This window comes from Crocodylus porosus, unplaced genomic scaffold (genome assembly GCF_001723895.1).
Source record: "Crocodylus porosus isolate Cpor-Errol unplaced genomic scaffold, CroPor_comp1, whole genome shotgun sequence".
Classification (NCBI taxonomy): domain Eukaryota; kingdom Metazoa; phylum Chordata; order Crocodylia; family Crocodylidae; genus Crocodylus; species Crocodylus porosus.
This window is the reverse complement of record NW_017728942.1, coordinates 8,069,007-8,087,683: the sequence shown is the minus strand read 5'-3', so window position 1 is coordinate 8,087,683 and position 18,677 is coordinate 8,069,007. Positions and strand designations below refer to the sequence as shown.

The 18,677-nt window shown below is 52.5% G+C and overlaps 1 protein-coding gene across 1 annotated transcript in view; it reads left to right on the top strand.

Annotated features, from left to right (window-relative positions):
* RBBP8NL (RBBP8 N-terminal like) overlaps positions 1-18,450 on the top strand; it is a 33,547-nt gene extending 15,097 nt beyond the window's left edge. Inside the window, exons 3-14 of the mRNA XM_019548230.1 lie at positions 488-530; positions 2,395-2,490; positions 3,121-3,233; positions 4,605-4,677; positions 6,383-6,552; positions 6,918-7,000; positions 8,252-8,415; positions 9,413-10,208; positions 11,618-11,738; positions 14,352-14,413; positions 15,379-15,505; positions 18,128-18,450. Coding sequence (XP_019403775.1) covers positions 488-530; positions 2,395-2,490; positions 3,121-3,233; positions 4,605-4,677; positions 6,383-6,552; positions 6,918-7,000; positions 8,252-8,415; positions 9,413-10,208; positions 11,618-11,738; positions 14,352-14,413; positions 15,379-15,505; positions 18,128-18,288 — 2,009 coding nt within the window. The 3' untranslated portion in view covers positions 18,289-18,450. The remainder of the gene's footprint in view (positions 1-487; positions 531-2,394; positions 2,491-3,120; positions 3,234-4,604; positions 4,678-6,382; positions 6,553-6,917; positions 7,001-8,251; positions 8,416-9,412; positions 10,209-11,617; positions 11,739-14,351; positions 14,414-15,378; positions 15,506-18,127) is intronic.
* Positions 18,451-18,677: the final 227 nt, after the last annotated feature.

The following is an 18,677-nucleotide window of genomic DNA, read 5'->3' as shown; positions in this document are numbered from 1 at the left end:
TTGCTCTCATATTAGAGTCATTTCCAGCCTATGCTTTTCTGATAAACTGTTGCATTAGCCACCGTTTTAGGTTATAAGTACAGTCTTGCCCTGAGTAATCCTAGCCCATGTGATGTTTTGGGGTAACTCCAACCCCAAATCTAGGGTTTGCATAACCAGTTGTAATGCGAAACAGATCTTGCAAAAAGTGAACTGGAGTAGTGTGCTCTCATTGTCCAAGAGGAAAGAAATTCAAACATGTTCAACAGTAAAAAGGAAACAGGAAAAAGCAGGTTTTAAAAAAAATGATTCAAGGTATACTCAGCTCATTCACTAAACTCACAGCACAGGCAAGGAAACTCACTTTCTAGTAAGGAGAGTTTTAAACCGACTGTGTCCCTTTAAGTTACCGTGCTTTCCCAGAAGTTAGAAGAAAATGTTCTGTTTCTGAAATATCCCATCATTAGCAATAAATACTTATCTCCTGAACCTCCATTAATTATTCCAGGCCTGCAAACAAAGCTAGCAGAGCTGACAACCCAGAAGTGTCGGTGAGTAAGGCGGTTTCTGTTCCCGTCTCTGTGCTGAGCGGGGGGGGGCTGTGTTATATATTTCTCCATAGGAATGTTAAAAGGCACCTTTCCCGGGCTCTGGGTCCTCTCAGCATCCATTAAATCAACACAAAGCGTACTAGAAAGACAAGCCCAGCAGCAACCTCGCCATCTTCGCTTCACTCTGGTCCACAAAGCAATCGACAGTGCCCTGACAGCGGGCAGGTCTTGAATCACTCACTTTCTCCAGGCAATTCAGATTAACCTGGCAGCCCGCTCAGCAGATGTACTGATCGCAGCTTTGCAAAGGCACGAAAAGCCCCTGTTTGTAACTCAACCAGCCAGGGGCTTCCCTCCTCACAGGTTCATGCAGCCTGTGTCCCCAGTGCCGTGGGGTGGAGGTGGAGAACATTGCCGTCACTATGCCGGAGTCTCCATTGCTTTTTGCACAGCTAGCTGTGTTATTTACTGCTTCAGTTTAAGGCTGAGTAAAAAGAACTTGTGTTTTTAAGTCTTAAAACACAAATAGCCCCGTTATCTTGCACTGGGCAAAATGATTCCCCCTTGCATTTAGTTTTCCGTCACACGACAGACCGAAATCTCCTGCTTTGCTCTGCTTGCAATACATAGCTTGGCAGGATTCCCTCCAGGCCTCCCCAGGTGGATGTGCATTTCCCACACGGTTGTTTTATTTGCTTGGGAGGTGCCTCACAGGAAGCAGGAGTTTCCAACCTTGGGATCCTAGCCTTCAGGCTAGGTGCCAGGGCATCACAGCCAGGAGGTGCCAGGCTGGTGCCAGGGCATCACAGCCTCCTGCCCCTCTCCTCAAGCAAGGTGGGAGCAGCGTTTTCAGCTAGATGGGAGTGAATCCCAGATTTCTTTTGCATTGAAACATGAGGCCCTGGAAGGAGGAACTAGTGGTGCAAAATATTATAGGCAGCACCAGTTGTGACACCTAGCAGCAAAGGGTGTCTGGCACTTCCCATTTTAAAACCATGTTTAGTCACTCATCGTATTACCAAACTGAAGCCCTTGGAGCTGAAATTTTCTGGGCCAAAAGGTCTGCTCAGGTTGAATTTACTGGTGGGAACTATCAGCAAAAGCAGATCAGGCCAGAGTGAGTGAGGGGGGATGTGTCGCTTTGCTCTGGTTCATGGCCCTTGCCTTTTGTTCCTGTGAAAATGAGGCAAAATTGGCCCTGGTCACAAACCTCTGCAAACTCTCTGCTCAGAAGTCAGTTCCAGTTCAGCAGGTAAGTCCTGGAGGAGTCTGTCTGCACAGAGCATGCTCCTGCTGCCTCCTGCCCAGGTACCTTCTCCCCACCGCGGCCCAAGGCTTCCCTTGCAGGTGCTCACCTTGTCTGCCAGAGGCGCGAGAAGCCTAAGCGCTCTCCTATCCCCAGTGTCCACCAGGCTCCTCCAGAGCACTGAGTCCACTGGCATGTAATCAAGGACTGTATCAGTTATGAATATACAGAGAGCGGCCAAATTAAGGTTGCACAGACAGTTTTGCTTTTTGCATTGCCTAATGACTGAGTGCCTGGCTTTGTCACCATAGCATTCCTTGAAGGTGGGGTTCCTGTCTGTTGTACGTGGCAGGGAGATGGTACCTGGAGATAGTCTCCAGTGACAGTATCTCCAACTTACTCCCTGGAGCCAACCTGTAATACCTGTGCATGCCCTGCCCTCCAGCATACTGACTTCCCCCCACAAGCAAGAGCATTTTAGTGATAAGAATAGCATGAACTGCATGACCCAGGTGGCCTATACATCCTTCCTCCTCCCAAATTGAGAAGAAAGCAACAGGGCTTAGGAGACAAATCCAGTAACTTCCTTGCTTTGTCCTGTGTTGTCTCCTGACTTAGAGATGCCCAGAGAATCGAAGAGCTGTTTGCTAAAAACCACCAATTACGGGAGCAACAGAAGGGCCTTAAAGAAAACATTAAAGTTTTAGAAAACAGGTAAGAGTTGTTTCTGAACTGTCTAGCAGCCACACCTACCTGGAGCTTGCTTTCCAGCAGCTCTGCAGTGAGTGGGCTGTAATACAAAAGCCTCTTTTCTTAATAACTGGAGTTGCAATGCAAAGCCGCCGGAGCCTCGAGCTACTAAAATTTCTAGCAGCCTGAACCAGGATGTTCCTGCCCCAGCAGACGTCACACTAACGCAGCGCCCAGTTCAGGAGCTGTCCCCATCTGGGAGTAGTGTAGGCAGCCCCGCTCCCCGCTGCCCTGCAGTTCAGCAGAGTTTATGGATGCGTGCGCAGCACCGTGCCAACCTGGCTGTATTCCCTCTGGTTTACGAGGCAGCTTAGCCAGATGCAACACAGCGCCTTGCAGTGTTGTAGCCAGGAGCAGGGTCTGGCCACAGAGTATATTAAACTCTCTTCACTGGGGTCATCTTCCTCTGTGTGCAGCAGGGAAGGATCATGCACCCTCCACCTGGGTGCAAAGGCTCATAAAGCAGAGGGCATGGGGTAAGGGAGGATGAATGGTAGCTCCTTATGTGGTTTTGATGCTGTAAGAGGAGAGGGGTCTCCCTGCCGTGGGAGCTTTCTGCCAACCAAGCTTCTTAGCCCTGGGTTCTCTGTTCAGGTTGCGAGCAGGTCTCTGCGACAGATGCATGGTCACCCAGGAGCTGGCCAAAAAGAAGCAGAATGAGTACGAGACCTCCCATTTCCAGAGCCTCCAGCACATCTTCATTCTCAGTACGTACAGAAGTTGGATGCCCCTTCAGCTTTGGCGTGCTGGCACTTTGCACATGCAAACGTGTCCACCAGCCATTACCTGCGCAGTCCTGGCACAGGCTGGTCCAGGGTGAGCATCTCGGGGCTTGTACCTCGAGCTATCCGGGCCTAAAAAAAAATCAACAATTGCTGAAAGAATGCGTTTGGCAGGGCTGAAGCAACGCTCTGCAAAAGACAGGAAGTTTAGAGCAACAGCTCAGCACGGGTAAATGAAAACCAAGCAACACGTATGATTAATCTCGCCTGAGCTCTTGGCACGACTCCCAGCGCTGCACAAGCCCAGGGTGCTTTTCCCTCTCTAGCCACATAGCCCTGCGGGGGGAAGGTGGAAGAGGCCGTGCTGGTTTGTTTTGCATTGCTTTGGAGGGAGGGACAGCAAAGTGCCAGCAGCTGCTTGTTTCTTTCCTCGTTATGTCTTTGCTGTCCCTGGCTCCCCCCGTCCCAAGTATCACTTCCACGCCGAAGAAGCCAGACAGCGGCAGTATATCTCCTCTGTGCTGCACCTGTCTCCTCTCCCCTGCGCTGCCACTTTGCTGGGAGCAGTCAGAAAGTAGCATCTCTCACCCTAAAGATCCATCTTGCTTTAAGTGAAGCAAGGAAAGGCCAAGCTTCTTTGGAGAGGGGCTCTTTCCGTCCCTGGGGAGCACGCAGGTGCATTGTCTTGAAGGCCTCGTGCCAAAGACTGCATTTCTGGATAACCGCTCCTGGCTTCCTCCCTGTCCCAGGGAGAATCGCCCCCGAAGGTGAAGCTGGCAGGAGGGACAGGAGAGACCCCGATGCACTTGACTGACGCTGTGAGGCCAGTCCCTGAGGGCATGCTACCTTCTGGAGGTCCAGTTAGGCCGTCGTCATTTGGATGACATTTGCCCATGCACGGGCAGGGGAGGTGGAGGGAGGTGACAGCAGTGTTGCTTAAGAGGAGGTAGCTGTAGACATGAGGTCTCTGGGCATATAAATTCCTGCTTTTCCTCGAGGTGGTCAGTGCTAGAGCTCCCTCGGAGGGCCCTGAACAGCCTTTGGGAGGCCTGAAGCACTTGCTGCTTGGCCTTCCCACTGCCATCGCCCTCTTACCATCTGCAAGAGAAGGGGGTTGGGAGGGGCAGTGTCGTGGGAGGTTTCTCCAGCTGCCCTCTGGCCCTGGCAGACCTGGGCTTGGGTGCTGTAGTGCCATCACCTTTGCTTAGACTCAGTCGGAGGCTTTTTTTAAGCATGTCTCATTATCCTGCCCATCAAGGGCACGCATCTGCAGGACAGCTCTCATCACCCAGCCACTCAGCCTGCTAAGTCTCGGCCGGTCCCCTAACATACGGTGCTCCTTGCCTCTCTCTGCAGCTAACGAGATGAACAGGCTGAAGGAGGAAAATAAAACTCTGAAGGAAGAGCTGAAGCGGTTGCGAAGTCTGGAGTAAGCTTGGGTTGAATTAAGTATGTAGGGCTGGCAAGACGGTTCCCCTAAGACGAGGGATGGGTGAGCAGGTGATGCTTCTGGCCCAGACAGTAGAGACGGCCTCCTCAGGCTGGCCAAGTCCTTCTGCACCGTGTTTTTTGTTCCCGGATCCTCCTTCTCCCATTCATTTCAGGGGGTCATGAGGTCCCTGGGAGGATCTGGACCCCTGTTTCCACCCCGCCTTCACTTCTGTCCTCCCCAGCATGCAAGCTGTTCATTCTGTGCCTCACTGGGGCCAAGTGCGGTTGATGCTTGGTCCCTGATGGTGGAGGGAAGTGGGATGGGAGACCCCTCACTGCACTGCTAGGGCATAGTGGGGGAATCCCCTCCTCGGATCACAAGTGTATTTTGGGTCCCTGGTCTCTGATGAGACTTGGGGACCCTAGGGCACTCAGTACGTGCCCAGCACGCACCTTGCATGCAGCTGCTAGAATAGTAGACCAAAACCCTGGCCTTGCTGAAGGGAAATAGAAGAAGCCAGGGCATGGTCTTGGATATCACCAGCTTCCAATCCATTCCCATGACGCATAAATCTCCGGAGATACCTATTAAGGTCCGGCACCTCTTGGCAAAACCCTTGGGGCATGCAGTTCGCCAGGACATCTGTACAGGGAGCGGCAGGGCTCTGAGTCAGTAAAACAGAGCTGCAGGAAAGAGATCACATTTCTCCTGAGGAAAAAACTGCCAGGAAGAGAATCCAGGCTGGATTAGGAGGGGAGAGCATGCAACCCACAGCAAGTAATAACCCAGCACAACACTGCGGGGAAGCTCAGGTAACACGTCCAATTAGCCAACACGTACAAGCCGTTTTTTTTCCTTGGGGGTTTAAAGTCCAAAAAAAATTATTAGAAAGGGATTAGCGCAGAAATGTGTTTCCTTTGGCACTCAGATGGTTCTCTCGGTTTAAACAGCACTTTTCCCTATTATGTCCGGCTTCTTTCTTGCCACCCAAAAGGTTTCTAGACCGTCTCCTGGCCCGATTTACTGAGCTAGAGCTGTGCAAAGCCGTACAGCAAGGCTGCCAGCCCCAACCCCAGCCCTGCTTTGGGGTTTGAAAGCAAATCCCAATCCCTAGCCAGAGCCCCCAGGATGGCCACAGACCATCTGGGAAAACTTGGGTCTGTCTTTTGGGTTGCACTGAAGGCACGCCGGTGTCATGGCTTCCCATGAAACTCTCCCGCAAACATTTTTTTAATGGTGTTTTTTTTAACTTTTCGTGTTCCAAGTCAAACCAGCCAAATCAATTCCAAATCCGTGAGTCATTACTGCCGACAAACATCCTCCGCCCCGCCTGGGGCTTCAGGTGCTTCCAGATCCATTGGTGGGCATCCTACATGCAGGGCCAAGCCCGGGAGCTTGGGCTTTGGATGCCCCCGAGTTTTGCTTGCCCTCGGCCATATGGCCGCAGGGGCAAGCTGGGAGGGGTCTCCCACTTCCATAAAGTTGGCGTGTAGGCGAGACCTCTCCCACAAAAAAGGAGGGGGAAAGTCAGCCGCTCTGACTGGGTTTTGCCGTGAGGTGCTGTGTTGGTTCACACCTGAATCAACTTGCCTTTCAGGTGCAATGAGCTGGAATGGAAGGGGTTTTTGTGGTGTGCTAAGGCTGGCATCCAGTCTAGTGCTGTCCATCTCATTTCTCTGCCTTTGCATGCTTTTCACTGCAGCAGCGACAGGGCCAAGCGTCAGCGCTCCCTCTCCAGAGAAAGCAGCTCAACCCCTGACTCTCCCTTGGCTCTGCTCTCCTCCGGGAGCCGAAACCCCAGCACAGACAAGGCAGCTAGCAGAGAAGCAGAAGAGACCCACCATGAACTGCCCAGCCAGGACGTGGAAGAAGGTATGGGCTGCCTGCACCTACGGTGCATACCCCATTGGCACACAGGCAACCCCTCTGTGCACAAATACACCATAAACCAGCGCACACGGGACTGCATGCACTGTCGGCATGGGCGAGGCTTTCAGGACCTGGCTCGAGCCTAACAGAAAATGTGGCTGCAGGTCATTTAGAAATCCTCATTGGAAAGCACACGGTACCAGGCTGGCTCTTTCCGGCTGCGGTGTATTGATTGATGCCTGTTTTAGCAACCTGGTTGGCCAGGCTTTTTAGGTACACTGCGTGCAAGGGCATGGGGAGAAATGCAAGGGAGTCTCTACAAAATTCTGGCCAGCTTTGTTGGTGACAGGCCCTGTCCTTCTTTTCAGAGAAGTCTGCAAAATGGAGGAGTTCCCCGGGAAGCAGGATTTCCCCAAGTGCCACTATCCAAGAAGCCTCTGTTCCAGAAACCGTAAGCTACCAGAGGTTGTCCAGCATCACCAGGCTTTTCTCACCAAGTCTGGGCATCCTTACCATGGAGAGTTGACTCCAGATAGGCAGCGAGCTGAATGCTATATAGGCCCTTATAACTTGCCCGGTAGATCACTAAGAAAAGAAACCAGCCAGTCCCAGGCCCAACCCCAATGTTTGACACATGCCTTAACACTGGGCATGAGCATCCAGCAAGAACTCGGCTGCAGCTCTCGTGTTTCCAGCTATTAAAGTGAAAACCTCAGCTTTGCTTTCATGCTTATATTCTGGAAATGTCTCCTAGCGTGTCTAGCAGCAGGCGGTCGCTGTCTTGCAACGGCATTCACTCTGCTCCTAATCAGACTGCCTCCCCTCTCTGATACATGATTAGGGAACTTTCTTAGGTCCAGAAACGACACTGGTGTTGCCTTTCAGAGAGGCTGGGCTCCAAGTGCCTGGCTTTTGACCTTGGATGTCATTCCTAACTACCTTGAAAGAGTGTGTTTCAGGAGAGGCATCCTGAGTGATCTGGAGCACTGAGCACGGGGGCTGGAGAGTTTGGGAAGCGAAGCACTGTATCTCCTGATGGGAGCTCAAACACACCCGCATATATTGCCATCCACACACGCCGATGCTTTAATTCCGGCCCTGGAGCCAGTTACCTGAATGCCACGGAAGACGAGGCAAAGCTGCAGGCCAGCTGGGAGAGCAATTAATGATGGTAGATGATAGAGGCTGGTGGTGACATCTCAAAGCAGGAAGGGAAAATGTCAAGTAGAGGCGTGTGAGGGCACAGAAAGATGCTGCTGCATTGGCCTGCGCATGGAGGTGCACTAGTGCGCTGTCTGCTATAAGGCAGTAAACAAGGGAGTTGGGATGAAGGACCGGGGCTTTGAAGGATCATATCCTGGGTAAGACACTGAGTCATAGCTCACCTTAGACAGATCGCCTGACTTCTTGGTGTGTAAGTCAGCGCAGCTGGAAAGCAGAATCTGCTGGGCAAACCAGAAGTGGAGAGCAGCCTTCCCGGGGAAAGAAAAGGCAGATCCTGGCACTGTGCTGCAGCGTCATTCCACTGTTCATTGGGAATTTCACAACATGTTTGAATTATTAATGTAAATTGATAGACGAGAAAATGTATTCACTGCTGCAGAGCTTCTCCTTTTGTCATCTTTCTCTGCCTGGTCCCCAGTCAGCAGCAGATCTTTAGATGAAGCTAAATTTCAAGCACATTTTTCTCTTGTGCTTTTAGCCTGCCCAGAGGATAGCAAACCAGCTGCATGGGACCATCGCCTTGGTGAGACCTGGATCCCAGCCTTGCCCCCTCGGGAAAACCTCTGCCGAGACAGCAACGTCACCACCAGCAAGGAAGCCCCTGCTCTCACCAGAGCGGGAGCACAGCCCCAGCCTGGAGGTGTGAGTAGTGTTATCTCAGTGTCGACATCTCTCCAATATCCCACTCTCCTGGGGCCTGATCCAGCTCCCAGCAAAATCGACTGGAAGATTCCCGTTGACTTTGAGGGCTTTGTAGCAAGCTGGTGCATGGCTGGTGGTTTTCTTTTGTTTGCCTCTCAGTTAGCTGCATGCCATGTTGCTTCTTCCCACCCAGAGCATCCTCAGTTACGAACCGAGCACATGTATGTGGAGGCTGCCCAGTGGTAAGTCAGAGTGATAGGCCGGGACTCAGTTTCCCCAAGCAGGGTACTCTGAGCTCACGTGTGCTTAAGGAAGAAGGCAAGAAGACGCTATCACCCATTCAATACAGCTGGGTTTTGGCAGCCTGGAACTACCCTTTCATCTGCATGGCTTTCCCCCTCTGAGTTTTCCTGTTCCTGTCACCACCCAATGCCACAAATCTCCTGTTTCCAACCCATGTGACATGTGGGTCCATCACAGCTCCAGGTCTGAAGCTTGGTCTCTAACTCAAGCTATAGCGGCTTACACTTTTAGCTCAGGAGGTCCCCAGAGGAGCCCTAGGTATGTTGGACAAGAGGGTGACTAATATCAAGTCTGTTTTACTGTAGAGTTGTTTGTGCCCAGCTGCGAGTTGGTGGACACATGCTCGTTTTTGCACCAGCAGCTCTAGGCTAGGGGCAACATGCCCCAGACCACCTGGTTTTCCCACGCACCAGCAGGTTTTGCACAGACATAATGACACTATGTTGGACCCGTGGGGTGGGTGTCCAGATACACACACAAGTGGACGTGCAGGTTTTTCTTCGGTATGCCAGGCCAAACTCATTGCTGGAGTAACCTGGCAGAGATCCATTATCTTCAAAAGAACTGGGCAAGTGTAACCTCAGCAGAGATGCTGGCCCGTCAGCAGCAAGAGCCAGGCGTGAAGCAGGCAGTGAGGGTGACTCGCTTGGGAACTTGCATCTTTATTTTATTTTATTCTTTTTGTCTCGCTCAGTTACTTGAGAGCAAACAAGCCGGATTCCCACCAGGCAGCTTCTTCCTGTGAAGCACTGAAGCTGACCGCGCGGAAAGAGCAGCTCTGCCTCCTGAACCAGCACCTGTCCCTGCACCAGCTTGGGCTCGGGGGCCAGTGCCCTGCCGCCAACAGAAGCAACAGCTGCCCGAGCCCCCTGTTTCGGGCCAGGGAGGCGGAAGGCAGGACACGGGCGCAGGACGAGTGGGAGGATCCTGCGGCCATTTTCGAGCTGCCTGGGGCTGTGGTGTATATGAGGGATCAGCACTTAGAGGGCCGGCTCCAGCTCCTCAAACCCCGGGAGAAGCTGCAGTGCTTCCTGACCCACCATCGCCGTGCAGGTGTTGCCCCCCCGGCGGACATGTGGCCGCCTTCCCCGCGCCAGAGCCCGGCCGTGGGAAGCAGGGAGGACGGGTCCTTACTGAAGGATCCCTTGGAAGGGAGAGAAGAGAAACACCCTTGGTTAAACAGGGACCACCTGGAGCAAAGGGAGAAGACAGAGGCAGCAAGAGACTGCGCCGTGGACACACCTCTGGACCTGTCCGATTATGGAAGAAGGAGGGAAACCCTGAGGCCCACCCGCTGGCACCAGTCCCCCAAGCAGGGTGAAGCTCGCAGCCCAGGCCCCGATCCTCAGGCGGGCGTGCTGCCGAGAGCTGAGAAATCCCACCTTGCCTCCGGCCAGCGCCTGCCCGCCACCCCACCCCCTGCAACACATGAGTCTGAGCAGACCAGGGCCAAAGAGGAGGAGGAGGAGAAGGATGCGGCAGCTAGACTGGTGAGTACTGGTTGAGCACTGGTGAGTACAGGCTGCTGGTGCGTGTTGGTCCATAATACAGGGAGCTTTAGTATTGTCCTGAGCATGGATCTGACAGGTCTGCAGTGGCCTGGGGTCACCCGCGGATAGACTCGCGTGTCACAGCAGGGCGACGTTGTTTTTCTCAGCTTCAGCAGAACCCGGGAGCTGGATCGTGGAAACCCTGCGTGACAGGCTGGCTGGCAGTGACCTGGCCCAGGGGTTTTGAAGGGGCAAAAGATGATTGGAGGACTTGGGGTCCCCTTTCCTCACCAATCTGGTAATGATTTGGCCCAGGGGTCTTAAAGGGGTAAAAGATGAATGGAGGACTTGGGGTTCCCTTTCCGTACCAATCATGCCCCAGAGACTCACCCCCCTGTGTCCCGACTGGCCCCTTGGGTCACCTGGAGGGGGATAAAAGGGGCAGCATGGGCTGACTCAGGGGAGAGACCAGCGAGGGGCAGCAGGGAAGGAGCTTCACAGAGCTGGCAAGAGCTGAGCCAGTGGGGCGGGAGCAGCGCCCCGGAAGAGCAGGACCTGGAGGCAGCAGTGGGACCCTCCGCAGCGCGGCATGTGGCCGGCAGGAGAGGCTCCCCGCTCCAGCAAGGATCTGAGCAGCAACCTGAGAGGCTCCCAGCTCTGCTTCCTGCTCCTCGTCAGAGGCCAGGCAGCTCGACATGAGGCCGGGGCTCCAGGAAGGTCAAGGCCCCTCGCAGGCTGCAGCAGTGCCACCAGTGGTGGCTGTGTGGCAGTGTTCCTCCTACCACGTGGGAGATCTGGGTTCGAGTCCCAGCTGGGGTGAGTGAGTAACAAGAAGCGCATCTTCTTGCAGCAGAAAGGGGCCCTTGTGTTCCCCCCTTTCTCCCCCTCCAGGTACCAAGGCCTTGCATTTTGTGCCTTTTTATATTTCGCCAACCCGTATTGTTTGTTCTGCTGTTTGTGTTTTATATTTTGTTAACCCTGTTCTTTGCCAATGAGTGTAAGTGTCTAACCTCTGTTGAATCCTGACCCCTTGGGGCATTGTAGTGTCCACTGTACCCTCTGATTTATGCCTGTTATGTTCCCAGTATTAAAAGGTATATGGTTAAGTCCCCATTGGTGGTCTTGCTCTGCTCTATAGGGGGAGGAGAGTCCCTACACCTCCCTCAGCGCTTTGATCCCTTCAGCTGGAGAGGGGAGTACCACCCGGGTTACAGCTGTAACCCCCCGGGGGTCTCTTGCCAGCTTTAAATCAAGGTGCATGGACAGAGTCTGCCTGAAGGACGTGAGGCTCTGTTGCCACAGATATGCAGAACCCTTAGCCTGAGGCTCGGGTGGAGAGAGGTGCTTTTAACTCTCATGTTGGGGGTTTCTTCTTCCCGTGATTAACGTTACGATTGCCTGTGTTGCAGGTCCCTTCCTCATGCGGACATCCCACTAGCAAGCCAGCATCACATGAGCCAGAGCTGGATCCAGAGGCCGGGATAAGAACATCTCCTGTGGCACAGAAGCAAGAACCAGGCGCGCAGCCAGGTAAAAAGCTCTGTGCAAATGAAACGTCTGAGAAGGCCAGACCAGAGGGTGCCTTGAGCCTTGTGAGCAGGTCTCCCCAGCACTGGCTGCTCAATGGACTGGGCTTCCCAAGCAAACAAGCAATGCTTAAATACCAAGGGGTTGAATTCAAAAGCACCAAGTGCCCCTTGGCAGCTAGTAGGAGTTAGGCACTTACCTCCCTTTTTTTGGAAATCTCTCCCCATGTCTATGCTTTTCCAAGCCGGGGCCTCCACTTGGGCCCCCTACACCCCTATTCAGCTGTCTAGACAAAAGTGGTCTGATTTTCAAAGGCACTGAGCCCCCACACAAGGAAAAGCAGCCTCGGGGCAGCTGCACTTTGTGCCAGTTGCCACAAAAGCCTAGCAGGTGATTTATGCAATATACCAGTGCCCTGGCTCTGCCCCGTACCGAGGAGCAGAAGGGGAGATGGCTCAGGAGCCCGGCTGTGGCTCATGGCTGTTGCAGGATTCCCCTGTGCAGAGGACTGGAGCAGGTGGTTTCCCCAAGGGCCTTGCTCCAGCAGCATGGAGCGTAAAGACTAGCCCAGCAATGAAGATGCGAAGCTGCCCCTCAGTTAAGGAACAAGCACTGTGGGGTGGGATGTGGAGCCTTTCTCCTGCAGACAAACTCATCACGGAGCAAAGAGGGAGAACGGCTGCCCAAGATACCCACTGGAGTGGGCACGGAGGAGAGCCCAAGCTCCTGGCAGCTTCCTCAAGCTGGTACCCCGAACCAAGCCTGCAGAGGAGGGCTTATCCAGCCACATGTAGCAAGGCTGTCACCAAGAGACTATTGTGGTTCCCAGAGTAAAAAACCTGTAGCTCACAGAGGAGCAAAGGCACAAGCTTCCAGGGGAGTCAGCAGCATGGTCTTGGCCTCGAGATGTGATGCCGGTGGTGGCAATGGGGCTGTGAAGAGGCTGGGGGAGATGTGACAGATCCCAGCACGATGGAGCCCTGCCGTACACCTTGGGCTCCTAGCATCTGCCGCTGCACATTCCCACTGGCTTAGGGTGGCTTGAGCAGCAGGGGACTGCCAGCTCCTCATACACCGGTTTCATGTCAGCTTCTTTCCACTATTCTTGCTTCCACCAGCCCAGAAAGTTTTTTCCCCTCCATTTAGGTCACCTATACCCTTCCTCCAGCCATAGGCATGTCCTTCTGCACTGGCATTGCAACCGGATGTTGACCCCTGGTTTCCCTCTGTTTGTAGGAGAGTGTCAGTACCTTACTCCATGAATACACGGAAGTGCAGCACGTCTCCAGACCAGACATACAGGCTCAGCTGGAAAGTTGAGCTACCCTGGATTAATTGGCTCTGGGCGTGTCAGGGGTTTAGGAGCATTTTTCCAGTGCAAAGAATTGGATTTTTGCATGGGGGGGGCGGGGGAAAAGCTGCGGGGGAAGGGAGGGGGCACTGTGTCAATTTTATACGTTGAGAAGGTGTAATCAGGGCTGAAGAATTTAAACTGATTACTGTCTGGGTGGGGGACAGTGCAGAGCTCACTTTGGTTTTCAATTTAAGGCTGACACCAAGCCCAGAAAAGGGCCCACAGAATAAATACCTTTGCACTGTGCTAGGGATCCTCACCCCACTGGAGTGATAGTGTAAGAGTGCGAGGGCTCCCAAAGGGGTCTGAAACGAGTAAGCCATGTGTGCGGGGGAGAGATTCTTGTTTTAAAAAAGAGAAACTGGCCCAGATGAGGACAGCACGGGAGGATGTGCTGCAGGAGCCGGGGTGAGCGTGGTCACGTGCCTGCAGGTCTGTGCCCCATTCTGTACGCTGTGAAAACCTTTTGCTGTGCGGGGACATCATTTTTGTTGTGAACAAAATTCACTGCTGTGACTCCGGGGCATGAAATCTTGGGCAGCTTTTCAGAACTTCCACTCGGGCTCATTTCTGTCCTTATCCTGCAATCCTTGTGCCAGCAAAAGCCTTGCTGGATTAGGAAAAGAGAGGGAGTGCAATGTTCCTTGAGCCACGGCGGTTAAAGGAGGGGGTGCGCTTTGGTATGGCAGGCTCGTCTGATGCTGCCCCTTGGTGTTGTGGTCATTTCTTTTTCCTTCTGGGAATCAGCACTGCCACCCTGCCCACGTGTGTGTATGCACACACATACACATCCATGCATGCATGCACACGCATACACACAGAGATAGGCCTTGCACACCCCTACCCCAGAAAAATTCAACTCCAAGTCCAGTGAGGTATCTCCACCTTGTGACGGTAACTCATACATCTTGCTGGCTCAGACTTTCTCTTAACTCATGTCCAACCCAGTCCAGACCCACCAGGGCACTCTAGTTAGTCCTAGCAATACAAGGCAGCCGTAACTCCAGTTCAGCAGGCCAGTGAAGAGGGATTTCAACTTGTGTATCTCCACTGGACAACCTGGGCACACTGAAGAGCTTGGGCCCGCGCCTCTGGACTGTCTCAGCCCTTCTTGTCTTTTTTATTTTAAGTGCCATGAGATTGCACAGGTCTGCTGAGGGCCGGGGACCCTGACAATGGGGGTATCTAATGTCTGCAAGGGAGGGGAGGTGGATTGCTACTCCCCAGGATGATCCTGTGACCTTCCTTTCTTGTTTCCTTAGAGGACAATGAAGCGGAGTCTGTGAAGCAGGAGTCAGATGAGCCGGACACGACAGATAGCGAGGTTTGGTCCTTTCCCGAGCCCATGCCCAAAAACACCCTGTCTTAGGTTATGTTTGCAGGTTGGGGTTTTTGCTTTTTGAAGTTCCCAGAGTGATTCTGTCAGGCAGGGACATGTTATGTCCAACAGAAAGTGGAATAATAAGACAATACAAGCACCGTCTCCCTCCTATTTCCCCAGGCTATATGGACTTTGGGAACTCCTCTGGGTTACAGAGTGGCCATATACGTGGCCAGGGTCACACAGGGAGGTAGCAAGCATTTCTGCCTTGGAGACCCAGTCACTAAATCTTCCCTCCCTCCCTCCTGACTTCCAGCCCGGTACTAGCTGATGGAGCTTTACGTTGGAGGGAGCAAGTTTTTCTCAAACCAGAAGGGAAATCCTTGTCTTTACCTCGGGGTGGTAGCAGGAGAACAGGGATAATGGGAAGATGCTCTGCTCTCCCTGGAATATCACAGTAGATCCCGCTGGGGATACCCTGTATGAGAGTCATGGGTGTCCGTGGCAGGGCAGGCCCATCACCAGTGACAACCAGTGTGTGAATGCCATTGCGTGGGCTCAGACCTCACACTTGGGGTCCTATTAGGGTGATTAGGTTAGTCAACTAGGCCAAGATTTTGCAGAAGGGAGTAGTGTTTCCTGGGTCAGTTCCCAGCCCAGGAAACATTCGAGCATCCTCATTTTCAGGGGAGCAACCCAGCATTTTCTAACAATCAGTCCCTTTTCGGGCCTCTCTAGGTGGGCGCCCACAACTGCTAGTCATCTCTGGTAATCCTGGCCCTCCGCTCTACAAGCACTTGAGAAGGGCAAAGGCATGGGGTTATCACATACATCGCATTCACGAACAATTGAAAACCCACGTGCTGCTGCATAGGGGAGGTCATACACCTGCCTGCCACTGACAGACCCCTAGAAGCCCCGGGAAGCTGGGGAGCCCAATGACCGACCCGCTGTCATTTTGTGTGTAGGTGGTGGCTGCGTCGGAGCATGACCCCCGCCAGGAAGCTCCGGCTGAAGAAGAGCAGTTCTGCACAAAGGACAAAGCTCAGGTTTTGCAGAAGAAAAGGCAAAGAGGGCAGGATCCCCAAGCCAAAGGTAGGAAAGCAGAGGGCTGCCCTGAGGGACCCAGCTGGGTATTTCTCTTTGCCACAGAAAGTGGCATCAGTCATAAACTTGCCACCCTTTGGCTCCATTGATTCTCCCTGCAGGCCTGTATTAGGGAAACTCTTCCTGCCCTCTTCGGGGCACTGCCCACAGTCAGGGAAGGCTTGTTCAACCACAGCCACCTGCCACCCAGCCCCTGGCCCTGGCTGCCATTCAGCATTTTGTCTACTTCTATCCTGCTACCACCTAGTCATCCGAGGGTAACAGTGCAACCTTCGCCATCTCTTTCCCAACCCCCATATTGTTGTCATTGCTCTCCGAACCCCCCAAATTCTGCAGTATCCATGGCCAGGACTGCCAAATGATGGCACACCGTTGATGTAGTGGCATTATAATAGTCTCCATCCTATTGCTTGGTTTTCCCATTGACTTGGATGGGCTCTGAGTCCCTGGAATAGCTGTAGGTGCCAGATCTCATGATCTGGTATCCTAAACGAAATTTTGAATTCAACCTGTTCATTTCCCCAGCCTGGGCACATTTGCTTCCACTCAGTGAATTTCATGCTGAGCAAACGTTTGCCCAAGGTGACACAGTTGAGTTTTTCTGGTTCCCAATGATAAGATACTTTACACTGTACATTGGTAACTTGTGTATCTCCAGGCAGGGAAGCCCCCTGCTAATGGTTAGCCAAGGCACCTAGGGACAGGAGCGGCTGAGTGAGCACTTCTTAACACCTAAGCTAATAGGTGTCAGTCTTTCCTGTTTGGTTAGCCAACTCCAAGAAACACTGGCTGACAGACTGGCCCAAATACTCAACAATGAGTTATTGACATGTGGAGAAAGCCTCCATGCAAACTCTGTTGATTTTTAAGCATGGCCGGAGAGGTTTCAACTTCCTAACAATGGAATGTGTTGTACTGGTATTTCCTATAGGTGAATAAGCAGCAAATTGTTGTTGATAAGGCTAGGTACAAAGCAGCTGCCTATCAAGCCTTAAATACTACCCCCTCCTACGAATCCTGAGGGTGGCTGCCTTTGTGCAGTCCAAAAATAAAGGGTAGTGTTGACCAATGGAAAAATGGATGGAGGGCTGTCACCAGAACATAAAAGAGGGCTTGTTGAACAAGTACCAACCACCCCTTACCTTCCCCGGAGACCTGACAGAGCTGAAAATGAAATCTTGATCAAACAGTAAAAGGAGTTCCTCTTGAAAACAAATAGCAGGGCACTGCTGAGGAAGCTGTCACGCCAAGGGCAGAAGTGGCAATGGTGATGCAGAGTTGGTGGGGGCATGAGAAGGGCCCAGTCTTCTTGCTTTTCATTGCACGAATGTGTGGTCACCTGCAGAACATGGGCAGAGATGCACAAAACTGTAGGAAGGGACAAGAGCCCTTATGTTCTCTGTCCCTAGGTGCCTTGGCTAACCATTAGCAGGGGGCTCCCCTGCCTGGAGATACACAAGTTACCAATGTACAGTGTAAAGTATCTTATCATTGGGAACCAGAAAAACTCAACTGTGTCACCTTGGGCAAACGTTTGCTCAGCATGAAATTCACTGAGTGGAAGCACTGTCTGGGCATTATTGCCACCGCAGGCACTGCTGCCTGTCAGTCAGGCCAGTCCTGGTGTCAGGATTTGGGATTGCACAGGTAGGGGATGCAAACACCATCTTCCCTGTAGAAGTGCCAAGCATCCCACTGCACACACAGCTGCACAGAACCAGGCCTTTGTGCCTGTACTTACCTGCCCTGGGTGTGAGTCCACAGGGACTCTGCACACTTTGTACACACACAGATGCCCCCAGCAGGTGAAAAACTGACTCCTCACTTTCTCCTCACTATTATAAAGGTCACGTTAGCATCCACCAGAGCCAGGTTAACTGAAAGACGAGATCTATTTATATGAATAAATAACACATGTGTATGCATGCACTTGCCCATGTTCTCTTGCAAAGATCCCACTTCCTGCTAAACTTTCCCACATGCAAATATCCCTCTGCATGCAGTCACGCTGTCTGTGCGACCAGAATATGCTTGGAATATGCATGCAAGGGTGCACAAGCCCCTGTGGTCTGTGGGGCTAAGCCAACAATTAAACACAAGTTTGCACTGAGAGTTTAAGTCTCTGGCCTTGTGCTCTCCAATTTGCATCCACTTTTGCATGCCCGAAAAAGTGAGCCCGCAAAAGTCGTGTGCCTGGTTTTTGCATGCCAGGCAGTTGCAGATCTCTTTGGCAAGGCACATGAGGGCTTGGGATGTGCCAGAAACCCACATGGTACCTGTTTGCACATCCATAACTTGAGTGTGCAGGATCGGAGGTTGGCTTGAGGCTGCCTGAAACAAGCAGTTAGTTACCCTTCCGTTTCGGAGACAGCCTCTCCTTTTATTTCTCATGGGCTCTTGCTGCTGCCTCCAGGATGGTGACCCCATGAAGGGCATTTCAGCCTTATTAATCTACCCCTGCCTGCATTCACGGATATTTAAAACAAAATTGAGTGTGGCTGCCATTCGTCTTGGCTTTGCTAAGCCTTGTGCTCTCTTAGCCATGATATTTTGGGCTGGGGACTTGCTGACCTCTAATGTGGCTCTAATTGCCGTCTCAAATATCCATAGCTGTGCAGTTAACTCCTGTGGTCATCATCTCATTAACAGAGTATAAGAAGTCAGTGAGAGCGAGAAAGAAAGTCAAAGTGGCCCAGGCTCCAGCTGGCGCACCAGGAATGACAAAGGAAATGGACAGCAGCAGCCCGGCTTCCAGCAACGAAGAACTGTAACAGAGAGCTGACAATGTAGTCCGTGGGCCAGGAGCCGAAGATCCCAGCATTGGACACCCAGCTGTGACAGTGTCTCCTTCTGTGACTGTAGGCAACTCGCTGAACTGCTGTCCTCTGGCTTCCCCACCTGCAAAATGGGAATAAAGACTCTTCTCTATCACAGGAGGGTCTGTAAGGACTAGTTCACTGGGCCTGGAAACCGCTTTGCAGCTTGCTGTTCAGTGCCAAGTATTATCAATCTCTGAATACACAGATGGTGATGCTGAATACAGGTGATGCTGTGTCATGGCACTTCTGAGCCCCCTCAGGCATCGTGGGCAACCTAGGTGGGTTGCTCTTCCGTGAGGCCTGCAAGACCAACAGCAGCAGAAGCTTTTCAGGACACTAAA